General features: G+C 39.3%; 1 protein-coding gene across 13 annotated transcripts in view; it reads right to left on the bottom strand.

Annotated features, from left to right (window-relative positions):
- Positions 1-25,002, bottom strand: part of TACC1 (transforming acidic coiled-coil containing protein 1) — a 197,143-nt gene that overhangs the window by 82,202 nt on the left and 89,939 nt on the right. For 6 of the 13 annotated variants that reach the window (XM_056813554.1, XM_056813555.1, XM_056813558.1 and 3 more), the window contains one exon: positions 76-191. The exons of 1 other annotated variant lie outside the window; for it this stretch is intronic. Coding sequence is in view for 9 of the 12 variants with exons in the window: in XM_056813550.1 (XP_056669528.1) it covers positions 76-191 (116 nt within the window). In the remaining 3 variants the exon portion in view is untranslated. Of the gene's footprint in view, positions 1-75; positions 192-1,329; positions 3,488-25,002 lie in introns of those variants that run through there. 6 more of the 13 variants (XM_056813561.1, XM_056813562.1, XM_056813548.1 and 3 more) reach the window with 2 other exon arrangements.

Raw genomic sequence — 25,002 nt, 5'->3', positions numbered from 1 at the left:
TCTATTTCTTCTAACCAGTCCAGAAAATAAAATACATTTATAATAAAGCAGGAGATTGATGATTGATGTCTTTACCTTGATTTTTGGCCTCAGGTGTTTCAAATCCCAGGGATGGATCACAGAGCTCCTTTACAGGTGATCGTATAGGTGTTTCCGCTTCAGGAGTCTCAAAATTACCTTCAGAATCCGAGCTGCCGAGGGGGGAAAAATGAGGAATTACCACTTTCAATGCTATTTTGGACATCCTTCCACAGCCGTTAAATATCCAGCCAGCTCAGAGTCCAGCATTCTGTGTGACTGTCAAATCTACCGGTGCTCCTCATCCTCCATAGAGAGCTTGTGGGCCATCACAGATTCACAGCAGGTTCTATGCAGCCAGGTTTGCAGGATGGTTGGAATCCCTTCACTCTCGGCCTCCTGGGGTTCTATCGGAACCCCCCTCACTGAATACTAATCCGCTGGAGTTCTATCTGGTGATTCCCTCAGGTCTAAGAGATTTCTTTCTCTTTCCCGGCATCTCCTTCCCCCAAACCAAGACTATTTTAAAAATAAACAGCACCACCGCCACAGATCTGAAACCTGGCAGTTTCCCCAGGCCAGGCCAGACCAGCGCCTGGGTCTCTCCCCTAGAGGGCATGATCATTCATCCCAACCAACACACCAACCACAATTCTGACCACAAGCAGGGTCCCGGTTTCTGAACCCCAAACTGCTTCAGACTCACTGAGTTCAGAACTCGGGAATCAATCACCCTTCTTGGCTATCCTGCTGGGTGGGTGGCAGTTCGGAAGGCGACCATTTCACGGCCACTCGAGACAGCCACCGGGCCAGCCTTGGCCAAACCTGCCCCTACCTTCCTTATCATCGCTGCATTTTTGTGACCCTTCAGCAGGGCCCCAGATCTATCGCGGGGGGCGGCGGGGATGACCCCTTTCCAAGAAGGATTTCCAAGTTCCAGAGCTGTGAATCAACCACACTGAATGCCTGTGAGCTCATTAGTGTCTCTGAAGCTTACAGAAATAAGACATTATCCAGATCAAGAAGGGGGGTTGGGGAAGGAGGGTAAAGAAGCGCCAACAGATCTGATGGATTTTCAGGTAGTTAGTAGGGGGATGGGAAGAGGGGGAAAAACATCCCCACAAAATATCGTCTACAGAAACGAGAGAGAACAGTGACCCCTAGGGCATTATGGAAGCTGGGGGAAGGAGGGGAATGAAAAGAAAAAAAATCAACAACACAGAATGCATGGCACATGGATGCAGGAGGGAAGGAGGAGGCATGAGTTCGAAACCCAGGACTCGGGCCAAACTAGAGATGCTGCATACTTGCCTGAAACTCAAAGACTTGGTCTCCGCTTGGGAATCATCTTCTTCGGCCTCTCCCTCGGGTCCCCGGTCCTCACCATCAGCAGCACCTCCGCCGTGAACGGCGGACCAGGTCCACTTGGCCCACTGGACCGGGGACAAGATCTGCCACGGGCTGAAGGCCATGAGGGCGGCTATACCCTCCCCGGCCCCCCAAGAGGGCAAAGGTGGTGGAGGGTGAGGGATGCAATCCTCCCCCCCCCCCCTTTTAATCCCCTGTTTCTTTCAAAATGGAGGGAAACAGTGGCACCCGCCTGTGGATATTTCTGGCCAGGGCAGCGCGGATGTGGTTAGACGTGCACCTTCGGATCACCGCCCTCTTCTCTCCCAGAGCTTCCTTCTCGGCCCCGGAGGCGCCGCTGCCCCAGACCCGGGCTCGGCTTCTCCTCCCCACAATCCAATCAGCGCGGAGCTAGGGCGAGAGAATCGTGGCTCCCGCTTCTCAAGGATGCCAGCAGAGTTTGCGGGAGGAAGCCGCCCCCTCACCCATCCTCATCCCTCCCGCCCTCCCTCCTTCCCTCCAACGCCGAACTCTCCTTGGCTCGCCCCAGCCCCAACTGCGGGAAGAATCAGCTGGCTGCCAGATATGAGACCCTCTCCTGGCCGGGCGGGGCTGCGCTGCTTTGCTCAGAGAGGCTCAGAGAGCCTCCCCTTCGGGTTGTACCACTCTCACCCGGCAGGGGAGTTCGATTCGAAAGCTTTGATGTTTGTCGCAATGGCGGCGGATTCTCCCCCTCCCTTATGCCATATAGTCTGTTCCTGGATGGGCGGTGATTCATTTGTGGGAAGAAGTTTGAAGGGGGTTGGGGAGGGGGGGTAGAATTCAAACCGATCCTCCATCCACCTCCCCTTTCCTGCTCCATAGCAACAGGAAACCCGTTTCTGAATCTGCTTTTCCTTATTTTCCTCACCCCACCTCCTCATCACTCAGTGGAGTTACTGGACTAAAGGGCTGTCACTGTGAATTTGCAAACCTCCACCACTAATCAATAGATATTTATTAAGAGCCTACTATGTGCCAGGGCAGTTAGGTGGCACATTGGATAGACTTACCTTTCCGAGTTCAAATCTAGCCTCAAGACATTTCCTAGCTGTGTGACCCTGAGCAAGTCTCTTAACCCTGTTTGCCTCAGTTTCCTCATCTGTCAAAAAAGCTGGAGAAGAAATGGCAAGTCACTCCACAATCTTTGCCAAGGAAATCCTAAATGGAGTCAGGAGGAGTCAAAGATTCTTTGGTTGGCTGAAAATGTGCCAGGCATTGGGCTAAGCACAGGATCCAAAAAGGTACAAAAGATAGTTCCCTGCCCTCAAGAAGACAATAAACAAACAGTATTTGCAAATCAAGCTATGCTATGGTGCAAGATGAATAGGAAAGAATGAACAGAAAGAAGACACTGGAATTAAAAGTTGGGGAAGCCTTCCTTTAGAAGGTGGGAATTTATGGTCCAACCATTCTGGAGAACAATTTGGATCTATGACTAAAGATCTATAAAATTGTATATTCTTTAATCTTGAAATAGCACATCTTTGTGGTGGAAAAAAAAATAGGAAAATGAGGGGATGCCCTTCAATTGGGGAATGGCTGAACAAAGTGTGGTATATGTTGGTGATGGAATACTATTGTGCTCAAAGGAATAATAAAATGGAGGAATTCCATGGGAACTAGAATGACCTCCAGGAAGTGATGCAGAGTGAAAGGAACAGAGCCAGGAGAACATTGTACACAGAGACTGATACACTGTGGTACTATCGGATGTAATGGACTTCTCCATTAGAGGCAATGCAGTGATCCTGAACAACTTGGAGGAATCTACGAGAAAAAATATTATCCACATTCAGAAGGAAAACTGTGGGAGTAGAAACACAGAAGAAAAACAACTGCTTGATTACATGGGTTGAAGGGGATATGATTGGGGATGTAGACTCTAAATGAACATCCTAATGCAAACACCAATAACATGGAAACAGGTTCTGACCAAGGATACATGTAATACTCAATGAAATTGCACGTCGGCTGCAGAAAGGGGAGGGAGGGAAATAATGAGATTCTTGTAACCAAGGAATAATGTTCTAAATTGACTAAATAAATTAATTCAAAAAAATAAAAATTTAAAAAATCTTGAAATAGCACAGCTAAGTCTGTACCCTAAAGAGAAAAGGTCCTATCTGTACAAAAGTATTTATAATAGCTCTTTTTTTGTGGTGGCAAAGAATTGGAAACTGAGGAAATGCTGGTAAAAGGATGAACAAGTTAGTTCTATACAATTGTGATTGCTGTACTATTGTGCTTTAAGAAATATTGAGTAGGATAGTTTCAGAAAAACCTGAGAAGACTTATATGAACTGATTCAAAGTGAGCAAAACCAGGAGACCATTGTATATAGTAATAGCAATATTATAAGATGATCAACTGTTAAAGGCTTAGCTACTCTGAAACCCAGAAGAAAAACATGATTGATCACATGGTTCGATGGGGATATGATTGGGGATGTAGACTCTAGTGCACTCTAGTGCAAATACTAATAATATGGAAATAGGTCTTGATCAATGACACATGTAAAACCTAGTGGAATTGCTCCTTGGCTATGGGAGGGGGGAGGGAAGAGAGGAAGGAAAGAACATGAATCATGTAACCATGCGAAAATATTCTAAATTAATTAATTCAATTAATAAATTTTTAAAAGACTTAGCTACTCTGATCAATACAATGACAAAATAATTCCTAAGGACTTATGATGAAAAATGCTACCTACCTCCAGAGCCACAGAGAAAGATTTGAGGAACTCTGAGTAAAGATTAAATCATACTTTTTTAATCTTCTTTATGTTTCTTGCTTTTTATTTTTTTCCAACATGGGTAATATGGAAATATATTTTATGTAACTTCTCATGTATAATTGCTATCATATTGCTTGCCATATCAATAGGTACAGAAGGGTTGAATAGAAGGGGAAGAATTTAGAACTCAAAAATTTTTCTTAATTGATATAAAACAAAAGTGAGATTTTAGTTGATACTTAAAGGAAGTCAAAGAGGTCAACAGTCAAGCAAATGTTCCAGGTGGAGGGAACGGCCAGAGAAAATGCCTGGCGTGGAGAGACTGAGTGTCTTTTTTGTGGACCAGCCAGGAGAGGCCAGTGTTAGTAGATCAAATAATATGTGTTGAGAGGTGAAGTATAAGCCTGGAAAGATAGAAGGGGGCCAGGTTATGAAGGGTTTTGAATCATCATCAGCTTATTGTAGTAATAACTAGCATTTGTAATATTTTATGTTTATGGTCTGTATATATATACATATGTACACACATGTTTATATACATACACACACACGGTAACAACTTTAAGATATTAAAGTTTTGAACTTCTTTAAGACTTTTGGGACACCCTATGTAATCTCATTTGATCTTTAGGACATCCTAGAAAGTAAGCATTATTACAGTCCCGTTTTACATATGAGAAAACTAAAGGTAAGAGACTTTAAGTAATCTGGCCTGGGTCAAATAATTCATAGGTGCCTGAAGGAAAATTCAAATTCTGGTCTTTCATATTCTTAATTCCGGAGCTCAATGGACTACTCTTATTTTAGACTGGTTTTGTTTGGCCCCAGAAAGGAGGGAAGTGAGGGGTAACAGTTTTAAGGGGACAAATGTAGGTTCTGCATAAATTTAAGGGTAATGGTTGCTTTGCCCATCCCTGGAGGACTTCCAAGCAAAGGGTACATGACCAATGAAGTGTGGTTGTTTGGGGGTGGGGGGTTCTCAGCAAGACACATTCTCAGAATCAATAATAATAATAATAATAACAATAATAATAATTATTATTATTCCCAGCAATCACATGACCCAACAGTAAAAAGACCAATTCCCCAAAACATATCTCCCACTAAGATGTAAGTCTATTTAATTTTTTCCCCTGGATTATACATGTATTATCATACAAAATTATTTCCATATTATTCATTTTTTTAAGTGAATAATCTTATCAAACCAAAACCCAAATCATATACCCAAATAAACAAATGATAAATCATATGCCTTCATCAGCATTCCTGCTCCAACAGTTCTTTCTCTGAAGATAGATAGCGTTCTTTTTCATAAATCCCTCAGAATTGTCCTAAATCTTTGTATTGCTATTAGTAACAAAGTCTATCATATTTGATGGGACCAAAATATTGCTGTTACTTTGTATAATGTTCTGGTTCTGCTTATTTTACTTTGCATCAGTTCATGTAGTAATCTGGAAACTCTTTCTAACTCTTTATGAAATCATCCTGTTCATTAGTCCTTATAGCACAATAGTTTTCCCTAACCATCATATACCACAATTTGCTCAGCCATTCCCCAATTGAGGGACATCCCTTTAGTTTCCTATTCTTTGAATATTTTTGTACAAACAGGTCCTTTCCTGTTTTTTTTTTTAATAATACGGTAAGTCTAAATGGATAAATCCCCTCCCTCCCTCCAATAACTTCTTGCTTCACAAAATGAGCTCCAATAATAAATGAAAGGATTTTCGCTTTCCACTTCTTCAACCCCATCAACTAGAGACTCAAAGAACCAAAACTAGGAACCAAGGATGGTAAGGGAGATAGTCTAAGTTAGGATAGCAGGGCAGGAATCCGAATCCAGAGAACATCCAACTCTTAAGGGAGGAAGCTCATGTTATAAATTGAGCTAGGCAAGTTCTGTGAAACCTGAAGGCAGTGCCCACCCTCCCCCAGCCAGGTGAGCAGTCCTATTCCCTAAAAACATATTGGAGGTTCTTACCCTGCCCTACTACTACCCTTGGGATCTGGAAAATGCTCATTAGTGTTCTCCCAGCTATCCTATGGGAGTGTTGAATAAAATGACTCCATGGTCTGAAATCCAAACATCCTATAAATGGTGATCTGATAGAATTCAAGGCACACACATACCCTCATTAAAAAAACAAACTATAAAAACAAAACAGCATTTGGAGAGAGTCTGATGTATAGGAATTTTGAGCCAAAGTTGTTAAATTACACAGTAGAATCGAGTATGATATTCTAGGCTTCATCAGCTTTATATTTCTCTCACTTTGAAAAAAATTAATAAGACTTCTGCCTCATTCCACCACTTTCTTTCTGACTTATATAGTTAGCAGCTTCAGAATTGAGGCAACAGGCTTGAGTGAAAGCAGTGTTAAAAATAAAATCCTCTCCATTCCTGGAGCCAGAGAAGGAACAGCTGAGCCCCTAGGTTGTCTTCTTGTTTCAATAAGGGAGATTCCCACCCCCAGCCCTCACCAAATCACTTCTTTCCTATGGATATTAAAGAAAGGAATACAGGAGGTTACCAGGAACCCAAGGGGCACAGTTTCAAATGCCCAGCTTCAATCCAATTCAGTAAACACTTGTTAAGTATCTACTAGGAGGCAGGCACTGGGTTAAGGTCTGGAGATACAAAGAGGAGCCAAAAGGCAGTCCCTGCCCTCAAGGAATTTACAATCTATATAGGAAAAATAGGAAATGATAAATTGAGGGAAGGCACTAGAATTAGGGAGGATTAGGAAAGGCTTCTAGTAAAAGATGGGATTTTAGTTGATTTAAAGGAAGCCAGAGAGGTCAGCAGGCTGATTGAAGAAGGGAATTGGGAATAGTCAGGAAAAAATGCCTGGAGCTAAGACATTAGAAATTTAAACTGATCATTTTAAAAACATTTTTAATTCATTAAAATAACAATAATTAAACCACTACTTGTTATGTAAATAACATATTTTTAGAAAAAAAGAACCATATTTTCCAAAACAAAAAACAGTTAATGAAAGGAAGGCAATGTTTTACATATTTTGTAAATTTCTTTAATGTCTGGCTTAAAAAGGAGAAGTAGGATAACTAGGTAGCTTAATAGATAGAATGCCAGACCTGGAATCAGAAGAACCTGGGTTCAAATCTGATCTCAGACACTTCCTAGCTGTGTAACCCTGGGCATGTCATTTAGCCCCAATTGCCTAGCCTTTCCTGTCCTTCTGCCTTAGAATCCATATTGATTCTAAGACAGAAGGTAAGGGTTTAAAAAAAGAGAGAGGAGAAAGAGATCTAGATAAAGTGCTTTTACCTAGGACCACAGTTTATAAAGAGCTGGGTTCGACCTGGAGTTAGGAAGACAATTCCAAATCTGACTTCAAGGGCTTCTAGAGTGCCCACTGGGCAAGTCACTTAACCTCCATCTGCCTCAGTTTTCTGAATGGTAAAATAGGGATAATAATAATAGTACCATCTAGGGTTATTGACCTAATAGTTGTAAATTGCTTAGTGTAGTGCCTGGCACATAGTAGGAATTTAATAAATTCTTGTTTCCTTCCTTCCTGAATATTTGCTTCTGCATTCAATGTTTAGAAATATTGTTTTGGTTGAAGTACATGAAGAAAGTCTGGCTTCACACAGCTATGTAATTAGAGAAAGAAATATTTTAATTAGCAAATAATGTCTTAGTTTTAATATAAAAATAGTTCTAACTTTGCAGAGATCCCCTGAAAGGTTCTCAGGGACTCCTAGGGATCCTTGGATCATTCTCTGAGGACCTCTCATCTAAGTCCAACACAATTTGTTTTATAAAAAAGGAAGTTGAGGGGGGCAGCTGAGTAGCTCAGTGGATTGAGAGCTAGCCCTAGAGATGGGAGGTCCTAGGTTCAAATCTGGCCTCAGACACTTCCCAGCTGTGTGACCCTGGGCAAGTCACTTGACCCCCATTGCCTAGCCCTTACCACTCTTCTGCCTTGGAGCCAATACACAGTATTGACTCCAAGACGGAAGGTAAGGGTTAAAAAAAAAAGAAAAAAAAAAGAAGTTGAGGTTCTAAGGGGGGAAATGATTTGCTCAGTGTTATACAGTTGGATACAATAGCTTTGAATACTAGCTCTTCCCTCACTTTGAATCTAGCAGGTCATTTGCCCAAAGAATATACCGTACAGTAGGAAAAAGCACTGTACTTGAAATCAGAGGACCCTCCTCTGCCATCTACATGACCTTGGGCAAGTGCTTTAACTTCTAAGGGCCTCAGTTTCCTTATCTGCAAAATCCAAGGTTAAGACTAATTGACTTCTATGGTTACTTCCAGCTATAAATCCAACGATCCCAGGTCTTAGTTCCCTTAACTATAAATAAAGAGGTTACAATGAAAGATCTCTAAGGTCTTTGCCAAATCTAAAATCCTATAGTCCTCACCTTTGGGCAGTTCTGAGAGACAACAAGGCTATTTAGACAATATGGAGAATCAGAAAAATATGGGATTGACATTATTACCCCTTTGGACAATTATTAACTGTAATTGTGAGCAAATTAATGAACCTCCTTGAACCTCAGTTTCCTCATCTGCTTTGTGGTGAGTCTCAAATAACATAATATATGCATTGAGTCAGCTAGATTGCCCAGTGGTTAGAGCACTGGGTCTTCGGTGTCAGGAAGACCTAAGTTCAAATCAAGCCTCAGATATTTATTAGTTCTCTGACCCTGGGCAAATCACTTAACCTTTGTTTGCCTCAGTTTCCTCGACTGTAAAATAGGGAACTTACCTTCCAGGGTTGTTGTGAGGACAAAATGAGATAATATATATTTATAGTAGTAATCACAGTAAGCACTACGTAAATGTTTTTCCCTTCCTTTTCCCCCTGCTGTCACTTAATGAATATCTATTTCCTTCCTTCCTTCCTTCCTTACAAGGAATCATTTAATAAACATTAATTAAGCCTCTACTGTGTTCATGGGTTGCTAGGTGGCACCATGGTGCCCAGAGCATTAGGCCTAAAGTCAAGAAATATCATCTTCCTGAGGTCAAATCTGACCTCAGACACTAGCTGTGTGACCCTGGGCAAGTCACCTAACCCTATTTGCCTGAGTTTCCTCCTCTGTAAAATGAGCCAGAGAAGGAAATGGCAAAGCACTCCAGTATCTGTGCCAAGAAAACCCCAAATGGGGTCACAAACAGTGAGAAAAACTAGTGAACCAAAAATGCAAATCTTAATGTGAGCTGTTACTATCTTTATTTAAGGATAGACTAGATGCTCACTTGTGGAAGATGTTTTAGGGGAATTCTGATGCATGTCGCTGCTGTTAAAGATGAGGCCTTGGAGTCTCTTCAGAAACTCAGATGCAGAGATTCTTCAACAGGTGAGAAAATGACCTAAAATGACTTTCTCCTGAGGCTAGAGGATCATTAATAAGGAGATAGCTAATTCCAAAGACATCCACAGATAGAAATTAATTTTGCCTGAGGCTAGATGGATCCCATTTACTTTTACAGTCTCATGCTCTGATGGAATTAAAAAGTAGGAAAGAAAAGTGAAAACTTTGGGGGTTTGTTTCCCTTTGAAAAAGGAGACTAAGGAAACAAGCCAAAGGATAGAAATATTCCCTTCCGGACTCCACACACACACACACACAAAGACTGAGAAGAATTATAGTCCCTTTTGGCTATAAAGCCTGTTTCCCTCATCTTAAAGATGAGAAAACAGGCCCAGGAATGATATATGAGCTGCTCAAGTCCACAAAGGTAAAAAGTAAAAGAGGTTGAGAATTTGAAAGAGGGACATGTGACTCCAATCCATTTTTTCTACTATACTACATATACCCCTATACTATATACATGGTATATAATATTTTACTATGCCATATACATAGCCCCACCCACCCACCCAAACTGTATTCTATTTTGGTGAAAAAATATCAAGGGAAAGAAACAAGCTTTATTGGCTCTCAGCCTCAGTTGTAAAATGTAAAATGATCAGATTAGGCTATATTATTACTAAACTCTCTTCCGCACTTAGTAGTTTATAAATATATAAATTCGAACACTTAGAAACAAGGAACTCTGGAAATATAGGTAAAATGGTATCAACTCTGAACTTAAAAGAATGCTTCTGTGAACTAAGTCCTAAGCTTGCTAGTAGATTAAAAAAAGTGGTTCAAAGGGGTTTGCCAGGTTAAGAGGTATAATCACCATATCCAATGACCCAAATCTCAAATTTCCCCAGAATGCTTTGCCTGCTGACTACAAACATTCCCACAATCCCCCCATCCTTCAAAACCCTTCACTTGGCCCTGCCATGCCTTCAAGCTATCCTCATTTATCTCTCCTCCCTTTCACAGGCTTCCTCATCTTCCACTCATTTCTCAGCTTCTTTTGACTTGGCTTCCAGGCTCATCAGAGCAGAAACTGCCCTTTTTCCAAGATCACCAACTATTTCTTAACTGTGGAATGCCACAGCCTTCTTGACTCTTTGTAGCATTTGCCACTGCTAACCAACCCCTTCTCTTGGACATCCTCTTCTCTATGAGCATTCTTAACATAGTTCTCTTGTTCCTTCTCTTACTGGTACAACTATTGCTTCTGTCATTCTCCTTGGCTGGATCTCAGTGGGTGCCACCTCTGATTTATGGATGTACTCCATAACTCTATCTGGTTGCCCTTTTCTCTTTTTATTCTCTCTCTCTTGGAGAAGGCTTCCATGAAACTGGCTAGATCAGGTATCCACATGGGATCATGGTAGCCATGATGGGATCAGAGAATTTGCAAAACAAAAAAACTGGCAAATGAGGTTTGTGCCATCAGAATTTAATTATTTTTTGTTTAAGGTGTCAACTTGGAAAAACACAGAACTACTAAAGTAGTCAGAAAACCCAAGTCTTTAATCAGGAAAGAGATAGGTCCATAATAATTGGCAGATATCACAGAGCCAAGTGCCAAAAATTACACAGGGTCAAAACCCTGGGGCTCTGGGGACAGTATCTCTGGGAGGATTAGAGATATAATGGGCTGGAAGATTCTCCAAAGATTAATAGAACTTGGGGATCTTATATACCTTATGGGGAACTAAGGCCAGGGAAGAATGATTGACTGGCTTACTGGGACCCTTAAGTACTTTAAGACCTATTTTCAGTCTGAAATGGGTGAGTCTGGGACTGCCCTTGGGGTGAGTTCTCAGGGGACTGGGGCAAAATTGGGGTTCCCAAAAAAGCCAGTGGACAAAGGAGATGCTGTGTTGAGAGAAGAATTTCATAATACTTCAATCACTCTGTGATTTCATCATTGTAGGAAAGAATTCTCCAGAAATACAGGCCAGAACTCCTACATGATTCTTCATTCTATGGGAATCTCATCCATTTTCCCTTCAAAGTTCCACTCTTGTTCTTTTACTATCTTGGCTTTACTAGGAGCCTGTCTCTCTATCTGTCCTTCATTTTTGCTCTATGACTGGCCCACCTCCATTATCAGTCAAGCATATTCTCAATCGTATCTTTCATAAAATGTCTCCTGTTCAAGTCGTAACTCCAACAAGTTAGGCTGTGCAACCAGTTGAGACAAGAAACATGCAAGATATACTCTTACAACACAGGTGACCTCCAAGGGTCACCCAAGCACTATAAATCACAATCTCCAAGGATCTACCTCCATTAGCTAAGGACAGGTTAATGAGAGTAGAGTATCTGAAAACTTGCCCTACACCCCACCAAGAAAGGGCCTGGCTTGTCTTCACAAATCATTTACTACATTCTAAGTACTCCAGTACCTACTCATTCCTTAAGGAAGGACAACAACCCAACCCTCAAACAAACACAAAGTTGTCTTTCCAGAATGCAAAAATTTTTGCACTGATAAGGGGAAAGAAAGAAGATTCAGAAAGGAGTTCGTGGGTCAAAAGACAGCTACAAAGTTCCAATTTTAAGGGAGAACAGGGTGTTACTGAGGGCCACTCCCACCAACTAAGGACTGGAGATAGCCCATACAGATAATACAATCCTGCAGCCTTGGGTGTGGCTGAAAAGGGGAGAAAGATAAAAAGGGAACCCCAGAGATGAAGGAAAGTCATGGAAAAACTCACTTATTCATATCACCTTTAAGTAAAAGATCCCCAGAGTAAAACAAACTTATCTTATTGAACCAGGTCAGTTTTGTGGTTTGGTCTTTTTCATGAATTTTCAAAGAGACATTTCAATTCCTGATGTCCAGTCTTTTATTATGGAGCCAAACTTAAATGCTACTAATCCCCTTGGACCCTCCATCTCTTGGGACCCAAACCCAAAGCTTTTCCAACTTGGTAGATATGGCCTTGTGTTCCATTGGAGGGAAGAAGAGAAACAATTATTTATTAAATACTATGTACCAGGCTTTGTGCTAAGTGCTTTGCAAATATCTTACTTGAAACTCATGAGAATTCTATGAGATAGATGCTATTATTATTCCCATTGTCCAGCTGAGGAAATTGAGGTAAACAAGTTAAGTAACTTGCCCAGGGTTACACAGCTACTAAATGATTGAGAGTGGATTTCAAATCTCATCTCCCTAACTCTAGACTCAAAGTTCTATCCACTGCTAGATGGCACAGTGGATAGAGTGCTAGATCTAGAGTTCAAATCTTACTGAATTCAAATCTGACCTCAGATACTTACTAACGGTTTGACCCTGGGCAAGTTACTTAAACTTGTTTGCTCCAGTTTTCTCATCTCTAAAATGATCTGGAAAAGATGAAATGGCAAACCACTCGAGTATCTTTGCCAAGAAAACCCCAAATGGGATCACAAAGAGTCAGGATTGAAAGAACAATTGAATAACAACAGTCCATCAAAAATCTTTCCTGGTTTCCTCAGATCTTTTATAGTCTAAAATAGAATTTGTTCAGGCTTATTACTCTTTCACCATCTCATGTAACTCAGTGTTCAGTTTATTAACCATCTTTGTTCTGATCTCATTCTGCAGGATCATTTATTCTAGATGCAAAACAGGAAATGAATAGAAGGTGATCCAAAGGTCTTAGTGCAGTTTTAAGCTTTAATAGCCATAGTTCTACCTTGATGAACCAACTTCACTCTTCCACCCACTCAGAGGAAGGATCTTATTATTTCCAGTTCCTCCCTCATCTGCCAATATAACCAAAACCCATTTTTTTGTTTGTTTTGCCTTTATTATAAAGTTAACCATATTGGGCATTACCCTTCCTGACTGCATCCCTGCTGCTCACTCCTTCGATATTTGTTCTTAGTTACATGCCCTTGCCCATATTGTATAAGTGTTCTTTTAAAAGCTCAGCTTATTGCTGGGAGGTCTCATTTACCTTCTTGGTGAAGCCGCTGATTCAGTTACCCACCTTCTGTGCATTGGCATAGAAACATCTGAACCTCTTTGTCAGTGAAGGGGGTGGGGTGGGGAGCTGCGGGTAGTCAGAAGGTTGGGCTTCTATAAATAGTCAGGCTTGCAGGCGTTGGAGAACCAAATTATCCACTGCATCTCGAAACTTGTTCCTTACTGATCCAGTATGAAGCCCAAGAATCCAAAGAGTTGCACATAACTGAAACAACTGAACAACACTGGCATGAGCTTTGAAAAGCCTGGGTCAGTTCTCTCCAGAGGCCATGATGGAAGAGTATGGACCAGCCACATACAAAGCCAACCTATAACACCAATGTTTTTCCGATAAAGCTTACATGGCATAAGAATCAGAGACAATCACAATCTAGAAAGAATTCAATTATGAACAATCTAGATTAATGGAAAAGCACATGGGAAACATGAAAAGACTACAGAAAATCACCAACAACCTTTCAGCTCTAACATCCATCAATGTCTACGTAAGAAGTGGCATAAAGTACTTTTTCAAAAACACAAAGGACCAGATGAGGAGGCAGGCCAGTTATTTGGCTATAACATGAAAAAATAATTCATCTGGTATTCTAGTAGTCCTGAGGTGCTAAAAGGATAAGGGAAAATTCAATAATGCTCAGGATACCACATGTTGTGAACTTGGGTAACTGGAAACAAACTAGAGAACTAGTCAAAAAGAAGAAAAGGAAGTTCATTAATGGGATGGGTTTGGGGAAAAGATGAGTTCTGTTTTGGACAACTGCCAGAGCCCATTCAGTCTGTTTGTTTGTTTTTTAATCCTTACCTTCTGTCTAAGAATTGATATTGATTCCAAGGCAGAAGGGTTACTTTAGGGTTAAGTGATTTGCCCAGTGCCACATGGTGAGGAAATGTCTAAAGCCACATTTGAATCCAAGACCTCCTATCCCTAGGCCTGGCTCTCTATACTCTGAGCTGCCCCACACCATGCAGTTCTAAGATAGTACACTAGGCTGTTGGTGGAGCTCAGGAAATGTGTGAGTTATCTCCCTAGAGATGAGTAAATTTTGAGGAACTAAGGTCACCAAGGAATCTGCTGTATGTTTGGAAACTAAATCACTAACTGGTCAGAAATATAATTAAAGTATTTTATATTTAAATATCTAAAGGAAGAGGAAAGGAGCTTGGAAGTACTAGATCTCAAACAATACTACTAAGCAATAATCATTAAAACCATAGAAAAGTTGTTCAATCAGTGGAAATGCTAGATCCAGAGGCAATTGAACATAGCAGTATAGTATCCAATAAATCCAAGGACAACAACTACTGGGGTAAGAATTCATTATTCAATAAAAACCACCAGGGACATTGGAAAAAATTAGATGTAGAGCAATTTTTCACACTGCATACCACGATAAACTCTAAATATATATGACCTACATATAAAAGGTCATATAATCAACAATTAATTGAGATAGTTCTTATAACTCTGGACAGGAAAAGTTCTTGACCAAACAAGGGACCACAGGAGATAAAATGGACAATCTCAATTATAAAGAATTTAAAAGGCTTTACATTAAAAAAAAAATTATCTCATATATAATGTCTATTTTGTTAAATTCTAATTAGGATCAGAGAAAATATCTAATCCTCCAACTTAATGATCATGTGACTCAAAAATCATTTTAATAGTAGTAATGCAGTTAGAATTAGAAGAGGAATATGTAACCAGGGGAAAAGTCTTTACCAGCAAATTTCTCTGACATCCAAATTCAATAGGAAATTACAACAAATATGAAAGAGCAAGAGCTATTCCCCAATGAATAAAATGATCAAAAGATATACTATACAATTCTCAAAGGAAGAAATATATGCTATCAATAATAATATAGGGGTGGTGCTCGAAATTACTAACAAGAGAAACAAACATTTAAAATCTCAGATACTTCCTTAAATCCCTCAAATTGACGAAGATAATAAAAGGAAAATGTTAATGGTTGAGAGACTGTGAACGAATGCATGAAAAAGCACATCTTTTGTACCAAGCTTTGTATTAAATACTGGGAATAGAGTCTGAACATGTGATTTCATTAGTACAAGGAACTATTCTTGAATGAGGAAACTCCCTTCAACAATGAAGGGCTACACCCTTTTCTGTAGCTTATTGTCATAGAGTTACCCAGAGTACTCAGAGATTAAGTGACTTGCCCTGAATATGTGGCAGAAGTAGGACATTTATTTTGGCTTTGAGACTAGAGCAATATCTACTAGAACACGGATTCCTGAGACCTTTCAGGGAGTCTTTGAAGTTTAAATTATTTTCACAATAATATTGAGACATTTTAATTTCTAATAGGCAAATATTGGTGGTGATTGTTGTTCGTCCTTCAGACGGGAAAAGGACCAATGACACCATGATTTTGGGATTAGTCAACTATGACTGATTAGTCCAATACATGCTCAGAAGGTTCCACCGTAGGTCAGGCACAAATAGTTCCTTTGAACATTTGAGATGAAGATGTTTCTAGATTTGTGCATCTCATGTTTCCTTTGTGCTCCTGCAACTTTGCTTTGCCTGTGGAGCATAGTGCCTTCTTGGATATTGGCATAACACACAGGGCAGTCTTTTGCCAGTTTTCCTCATGTTTTATAATCAATACTGTGAAAGAGAATTCTTTATTCTATTATCTACCTTGAGTTAACACTAACTTAAATAACCATACTTAGTCCTCACTAGTCTGAAGACAGAATTACCTTTCCATTGTCTACTTTTAAATCAAAGAATCAACAAAAGATTGAACACCCTACTTAGTACTAGGTTAGATTAAGAAAATTCACACCCTTAGCTGTGAATCCTTTTGATGAGAACATAACCTTCAGAAGGTGAGAAGGCTGATCCCACAGTTGATCCCACACTGCCCCTTGGGCACTGCTAGACAATTTGGACACTGTGATTGACCCCTGTGAAAAGGGAAAGGGACAAAAAGTCACCATAAAAGCAAGTCCCAAACTCCCTCAAAGCAGATTGTCTTTGAGAAGATAGTCTGAAGAGATTGTCTTCTGGAGATAGTCTTCTAATGGGGGAGAGTCTTCAAGGGAGCTTCACTGGAGACTGTGGTTTGGATTGTGGGCTTGGAGCTTGGCTTCAACTTAGACTCTGACTCCTGGACTACTTCATTGGGTGAGTGGGCTGACTCCTTTCCTAGTTTCCTAAGAGACTAGCTTCCATCTTGGAGGAGGCTATGTGGTTATTCATCATCAGCCTTCCTGTTTGAGAGCTAATTAATCTCTGTCTGGATTAAGCAGACCCAGAATAAACACTTAGGTTGATAGGATAGATAACCTCTGTAACCTCTTCACATTTCTCTACTTTATTGTTTCCTCTCCATTTTGTAAATATTTGCAAATACATTTCTGACTCAAGATATAATAACATTGGCGACCACATAATTTCATAAAATTAGTGTCCAATCATTAAATTTAACCCTTACAATATTAAAGTACTTCAGAGTCCTTGAGAGTGTCCTTGCTCTTTTTTGCTTCTCTTTTAGGTGCATTTGGCTTTCAGGGTAAATGTCTAGCCCATTTGAATTGCACTTTCTGTAGCAGAATGTGAATGCTTTCAATTCAAGATAGGACCCCAGTGTCCAGTACCTTACCTTGACAGATAATCTTTAGAATCTTCCTAAGACAATTCAAATGGCAGTCTTTCAATTTTCTGGACTGGTGTTTGTATTCTTTCCAGGTTTCACCGGCATACAACAATGAGGGCAGCATAATGGCTCTGTACACCTTCAGTTTGATAGGCAGACTAATACCTCTTCTCTACTACACTTTCATAGCCTCCAAAGAACTTACTCTGACCATGAATGCATTAATGTCATCATCTATGTGAACATCCCTGAAAAGTTTATATTGGTAAATAGTTATAAACAAACTAAGCAAAAGCTCTTTGCCCTCAATAATTTTTAAGAGCACAAAGGGATTATGAGACAAAAAAAGTTTGAAAATATTTTATTAGGCTAAACTACTACAAATAACAAAACCAAAAACAGCTCCTACAATAAAAGAGCTTCCATTCTAATGAGAGTAAAAACATACAAAGTAAAGTGAGGGAGAAGCACTTTGGACAGGATGGTTACAAAGATATTTAGTAGAGCCATAGGGTAGAAGGTTGACATTCCATCCAGGAACTGTGGCAAAGTTGTTTTGATAAAGGTTTCTGGTTCTAAAACTGGGGAGTGGAGGTGGGAGGTAGGGAAGGGGAGTTAGAAGGTGAATGCATACCCTAGGTCCAGGCTGCAGGGTTTCATAGGTTATGAGATGGTTGGAGAATAAGTGGGAAGTGAAAAAGACCAGAGAGCATCCCTTCAAATTCTAGTCTTTGCCACTTTAAAGAGAAGGCTAAATAAGTTGTGGCATATGATTCTGATGAAATACTATTGAGCCAAAAGAAATGACAACAAATTAATTTTAGAAAATTGGAAAGATCTTCATGGAAAGACCTACATGAAATCATGAAGAGTGAAATGAGTAGAACCAAAAGAATATTACATATAGCAACAGAAATATTGTCTAAAGGAGGATTTGTGTATGTCCACTTCAGAAAAAATCTAAAAAAATAGAAATAAATAAGACACACACACACACACACACACATATATATACATATAAATCTTTTTGTCAGATGCAGCCTTCTCTAATGAGAGGAAAGGAAGAAGGGAGGGGGTTAAATGGGTATTTTAATATAACAAAACAAACAAATAAATAAATTTAAATTAAAGAAAGGGCCAAAGAGGAAAGGCATGACTTTGTTAGTCCTTTGTTTTTGAAGAGGACAAATGACTTCATGGGTGATGGATTTGGGGCAGAGGTACACAAACTTATCATTCTCTTCCAGAATTATCTAAGTTTATATGCAAGACAAAAGTCAGGCTGACTAGTGATCAGTAGATGACTTTGGTGTCTTTGTTGTCTAATCAAGCCCTAAGCATTCCACAGAGTCTGCTTCTGCCATAACTTTTGGAATAAACTGTCCCCATCTACCTATTCAACCAAGGGGAATCTCCCCATTCTTGGAACAGATACCCCCTAATTCACTTTGGGGCACTTTGAGGCCTGTCAGTTAGTTTGCCTGCCCAGATGCTTTCACCCTGATTATGCAATAGCTTCTTGGCCTAACTTCTGGAAGGCAGTGAATAATCTTGACCAAGCAATACCACTACTTGGAATATACATCAAAGAGATAAAACACAAAGCAAGGATATATGGGTTGTTGTGATTCAATCATATCTCATTCTTTATGACTCCATTTGGGGATTTCTTGACAAACTGATTTGCCATTTCCTTCTCCAGCTCATTTTACAAATAAGGAACTAAGTCATACATATATCTTAAGTTAAGTGTTAAGTGACTTGCTTTCCATCTTTAGGTGGAGAGCTGATGGACCAAAGGCACAGAATGAGATATTTTTTCAGACAACCATTACAACATAAATATATTAGGACTGATTACACTATTGTTATAGGGGAGGGTTTTTATTTGGATTGAGAGGGTAGTGATAGTTACAAACAAAAAAAGAAAGAAGAGACAAAAATGCAAAAAAATGGAAAGTTCAGAAATAAATAAGACAATGTTGACACTACTACATTAAATTTAATGTCTTTTAAAAATCAAGTTCTATTTAACAGTCACAATTTTAGATACAATCCCCAATTTCTAGCTTTCTTGGTATGTTTGTGTTTACTGATGAATCTTTAGTTCATAATAAAAGTAAGTTAGATGGAAAACATAGGGAGAAAAGAGTCTTGTAAGAACCTGAGGGGGTTCACTCTCTTTTTGGATAAATGCACATGTTTTTTATAAAGCACCTGAACTTTGGAACGTCTATTTTCACCATCCTTAATCTTTTTATTTTTATTTCTTTGATGATCTCTGGGTCAGTGAAATATTACTATAATTTGATTTAAGCCTTTTACCCTCCAACTACTTAATACCTCCACTTGAGATAAAGCCCCAGAAAGAGATGACTTCTTTCTATTCTTTCTTAAATGGGGAAAAATGGGCCTCTTTTTCACAGTTTAATCCAGTCTTCTCCTAAGAAGGTTAACAGATCCTCAAATAGCTATAACAGCTGGGCCTGCTCCCCTGCCACTCCCTGCTCAAAGAATCTTCCCTAGAGCCTTAGATTTAATAATTGCTGTCAAAACCCACCCTCTCATCCATTTTGCTGTGCATTAAAAACATGACATATGATTTCTTCCAAATGCTCCATCAGAGGCCAAATATATTTTCTTAGTCTCTGAGTCCAGGGAACTTTATTTTAAAGACAAATTTACTGAACCCTCATTTATAAAGGACATTGTTATTAATTACAAACCCCCAAAGCAAAAACCTAACTTAATTTAAAGCAAAATAGCAATTAAACTTTACTTTAAAAACACAAATAAAAATAAGAGACCAAATGACATTTTTTGGGAGATAGCAGCATATTCCGGGGCATTTCAGACACACCTTGTACTCAGACCTATATTTCTCATCTCACACAGCCACCAAACCCCCCCCAACCCCCCCCCCCAACCATATCCCCAAAGATTCTTAATCTTTTTTTGTGTTAAGGACCCCTTTGACAGTTCTGTAAAGCCTATGGACACATTTTAGGAATACTGTTTTTAAATGTATAAAAGAAAATACATGGGATTACAAAGAAAGCCAATTCTATTGAATCATAGCAATTTCCCAGTGATGTTGGAAGGCTACTAATGAAGCATGTCTCCCATCTCTTGGTGATGAGGAGATGGAATATAGGTGCAGAATGAGACATACTTTTTCAGGCAACCATTGCAACATGATTGTGTTATGTTTGACTATCTTACTGTTACAAGGGAGGGCTTTTATTTGGGATGGATATATTTATTAAAATATATTTTAAAACTTCACAGATTTTAGGCTAAAAAATCTCTGTCCTAGGGGCAGCTAGGTGACTCAATTGAGTAGAGCCAAGCCTGGAGATGGAAGGTTCTAGGTTAAGATCTGGCCTCAGATATTCCTGAATGTATGACCCTGGGCAAGCTCCAATTGTCTAGTCTTTACCCGTCTTCTGCCTTGGAACTGATACTTAATATAGATTCCAAGACAATAGGTAAGAGTTTTTAAAAAAACAAAATCCTTTGACCTAGTCCATTTCCTCCCTTTCCTCCCCAAAAGAGTACAGTTTAAGATGAAACTTTTGGGTTGTAAAGATAAGACATTTTAAAAAATCAGTGCTTACATGATCCTATTTCTATATTCTTCTCTGTTCCTATCTGTAATTTTTTTTTTTTGCTATCTCATGGATTAAAAGTTGTGACACATCAATAGATTTTGGAGGCAGCCACTGTAAAAATCTAGGAAGCTGTTCCCTCCCATTATAACAAACAGTTCTCAAAAACAGACTCCTGTCTACATTCTTCTAATCCATTGACTTAAATCCTTGTAATTCAGCTTTCACACTGGCTGTCATCTCTCTTGTTTTCCTTTCCTTTCCCGCCACCATTACTGAATCCTTAGTTTAGCTCTCTGGTGAACTCTGCCATAGATAATGGCAATCACCTTCTAACCCTCTCCAAGCCACCAGTCTAATCCATCTTCCACAAGTTGCCTGGTAAATCTTCCTTATCCACATTTTAAAGACTTCTTATCATGTCACCCCTCTAACAGAGACTTTTCACACACCTCAATAAATTTCAAACTCCTTGACCTAGCATTCAAGGCACTCCATGACTAGGTATCGCTCTCCCCTCCCAGTCTTATCTCACATAATAATATATCCCATGGCCCAGCCAAGGACTGTCCTCCCCACAAAAACAATTCTTTGTTCAATGCCATTTCTACACCTAGTATTACTAGACTCAAAGACTGTCCGCTCAATACTATTCTGATACCTAGAATTCCCCGTAACCTCCCATCCTTCATACCCATTTCTGTTTGTTGATATACCTATTCTTCAAAACTCTGGCCAACTATCACCTCCTCCATGAAACCTTTACCGGCTCTAGAGTGAAAACATTATCTTGCCTTCCTAGGAATTTACACAGCACTCTGTAGCTGTTCTAAGCATTTAAATTAATTTTAAATATTGCCATTGAATCAATTATAGCCCTTTACGGTTTATGAAGTGTTTTGTAAATATTTCATGTGAGCCTCAAAACAATCCTATTAGGTAAACACTACTCTATTATACCCATTTTACAGATGAGGAATCCAAAACTTAGGGAAATTCAAGCGGCTTTCTCAGGACACAACTACTTGTTAGGAACGGGAGGACTTCCTGAATCCAAATCCAGAGCTCTTTCCACTATATTTCTGGCCAAGTTCTACTTTCCAACATAACAATTTTGTGGACATAGTTTATCTCTCTTAGATTAAAAGACTTTGAGGAAAGAGATTTTGTCATACTCATTTTTTCATCTCTGTTAGCATTGAGTTCAGTGTTTTGCACATACTAATCCTTTGACAAATGTGGCTTGAAATCCTTAGTTCTATGGCCATAAAGAGACATTAATTTTTCATGGTAAGCAACAAAATCCATTTGTAGAGTCTAACCAGACAATCACTTTCTGAAATTCTGTCACATGGGTGAAAAGCTGTGTGTGTTCTCATCTGGTGAGTAAGGATTCATGCCAGATAAGGTATTAGGAAGGGGATCTGCACAAGATATATCAATAATTATAACAGCTAACATTTTGTTCAGTCATTTTTTGGTCATGCTGACTCTTCATGGCCCCATTTCTTTCTCCAACTCATTCTACAGATGAGGAAACTGAGGCAAGCAGGATGAAGGAGCTTGCCCACAGCTGGTATCCGAGTCCAAATTTGAATTCTGGTCTCCCTGAATCCAGGTATGATACTCTATCCACTGCATCACATTGCTGCCCTAAGCTAACATCTATCTGTCTGTCTGTCTGTCTGTCTATCCATCCATCCATCTATCTATCTATCTATCTATCTATCTATCTATCTATCTATCTATCTATCTATCTATCTATCTATCTATCTATCTATCATCTAACATATATATATATATATATATATACATATAATATGTAAAAATGGAGATTTGAACCCCAGACTTCACTCCCCAGAAGTCCTTGGTACTTCCCAGAATTCCCTATAATCTCACCTGAGATCCCCACCTGGGCGAGATCAAAATTTGTATTTAAACTGGCTGTACCGCCTACTCCCTCCTCTTCCTGTACTCAGAGATTGCAAAGATATAGTGAGTAAACTAAGTGCAGGGGGGTGGGGTGGGGGTGGGGGTGGTTCTGAATTTGGCTAAATCAGCCATGGCATGTGGTTTATTATTTTGTATCCTTGATTTCTAATAATCTTTAATAAACCTCATAAAAATATAATACTTTAAGTAGAGAAACTAATTTAACTGTTACAAATGTTATTAGTATTTCACCTGCAGTTTTATTTGATCATCACCAGAGCCCAGTAAGGTAACTAGCAGCTAAGTGACATGGTGGATAGAGCACTGCACTTGGAGTCAGGAGGACCAAAATTCCAATCCCAACTCAAGTTTAGCTATGTCATCTTTAACTACTGCCTATCTCAGTTTCTTTAACTGAAAATTTAGGATAACAAGATCACCTCCTTCACAGGGTTCTGGTAAGGCTCAATGAGAAAATGTTTGTAAAATGTTTTCTTTGAAAGCCTTAAAAGCACTATATAAATAGTAGTACTATTTATAGAATTATTCCTATCTAAGGATGAAGAACTTGGGTTCACCAAGGTTGATTAGCTAAAGCAAGAGCTGAGATCATAATCTGATAGCAATATACTCTCCCCTTCAAACTTTTTCTTGGCCCCAATGAAGTTTCTTTCCCTTCATTAAAAAGAAAGAAAGAAAATAGTGGTATGTCCATTTCCTGATCTGCAAAATAAAAGTATTAGAAGAGATGATTTCTTGGGTTCCTTCCAGTTCAAATTTCTACAATCCTACAATGTTATGGAGAGATTTCATGAAGTTCTCATTTTAAATATTTTCTCAGTCAAGCATGGTGGCACATCTCTTAATCTCTGCTACCTGGAGGCTGAGGTTGATGGATTGTTTGAACTCTGGAGTTCTGGGCCGCAGTAGGGCTGGAGTGCATAGAGTTTCCAGAAGAGCCATGAGGGTACTTCAGGAGATGATGAACTAGCTCAGGGTGGCAACAGAGTTACTGTGCCAATTAGTAATGAGATTGAACCCATTAGTGGGCAAGATAGGGATATAGCCTAAATAACCATTTCTCATTTTATAGTAAAAGTTTAATCACTAGGTCTCAATCCCATAATTGCAGACAGAAATTGGGGGTAAAAAAAAAACAAAACCTGTAGGTATTGGTAAAAAGGGGGAGGGGGGAGCCAAATAATTGACCAACTTGTTCCTTTTTGACTCAAAATTTAAAACTTCCATGAAGTTCATCCACCCCTAAACAAGGGGTATGGAAAAATAGGGACACAATAGGATTGAAAGGGTTGATAACTAAAATTTACATAGCCCTTTAAAGTATACAGAATCTCTTATACACATTAGCACAGCTGAGTCTCATAATAACCCAAGGAGGTGAATAGCTAAGAATAGTGTTATCCCCCCATTTTACAGATGAGGAAATTGAAGTTCAGAGAGGCTAAGTGGCTTATTTGTGGTCATATAGCCAATAAGTATCTGGTTCTGGATGTGAAACTAGTAACTCCCAATTCCATTGAGCACTTACAAAAATTCTGGAAAACTTGAGGTCTTTCTTGGTCCTTTCTATCAAGGAATTTACCTGCATATAATGGATCTAAAGCACTTTGTTGGGCAGCTAGGTGGTACAGTGGATAGAGCGTGGGGCCTGGAGTTAAGTGGACCTGAGTTCAATTCCAGCCCCAGGCAATAACTGTATGACCCTAGGCAAGTCACTTAACCCTATTTGCCTCAATTCCTCATCTATAAAATGAACTGAAGAAATGGCAAACCACTCCCATACCTTTGCCAAGAAACCCCAAACAGAGTCACAAAGAATCAGACATGACTGAAATGATTGGACAACCACCAAGTATTTTGTAATCATAAAGCCACAAATCAAGGCAATGCAATATAGAGGAAAAAAAGAAATGAAATTATGAACATGGATTCAAATTCTAGATTTCATACTTACTGGCTGGGTGACTCCCAGGCAAATCACTTAGGATTTCTCTAATGTGATCTTGGAAATCAAAACTAGAAAAGGTAACTTTCTCCATCTATAAAGTGGGGATAGAAATATCTACCTCACAGAGTTGTGTCAAAGAAAACACTTTATACATCTCCAAGTGCTATACAAATACATTTTTCTTTTTAATTTAAAGTGTAACATGAATATGTTATAATAATAATAGCTGGCATTTTATATCTCTTTTACATATATTATTTCATTTGACTCTCATGAGAAATCTGGGAGATGGGTGCTGTATCTACTTTTACAGAAGAGGAAACTGAGGCTCACAAAGGTTATATAACTATTTAGACATATGACAACTCTATGGATATTGCTCATAGTAGACTCCTGGTCCACCA

The sequence above is a fragment of the Monodelphis domestica genome, chromosome 1, assembly GCF_027887165.1.
Source record: "Monodelphis domestica isolate mMonDom1 chromosome 1, mMonDom1.pri, whole genome shotgun sequence".
NCBI lineage: Eukaryota > Metazoa > Chordata > Mammalia > Didelphimorphia > Didelphidae > Monodelphis > Monodelphis domestica.
The sequence above is the reverse complement of the archived record's forward strand: the minus strand, read 5'-3'. Positions and strand labels throughout refer to the sequence as shown.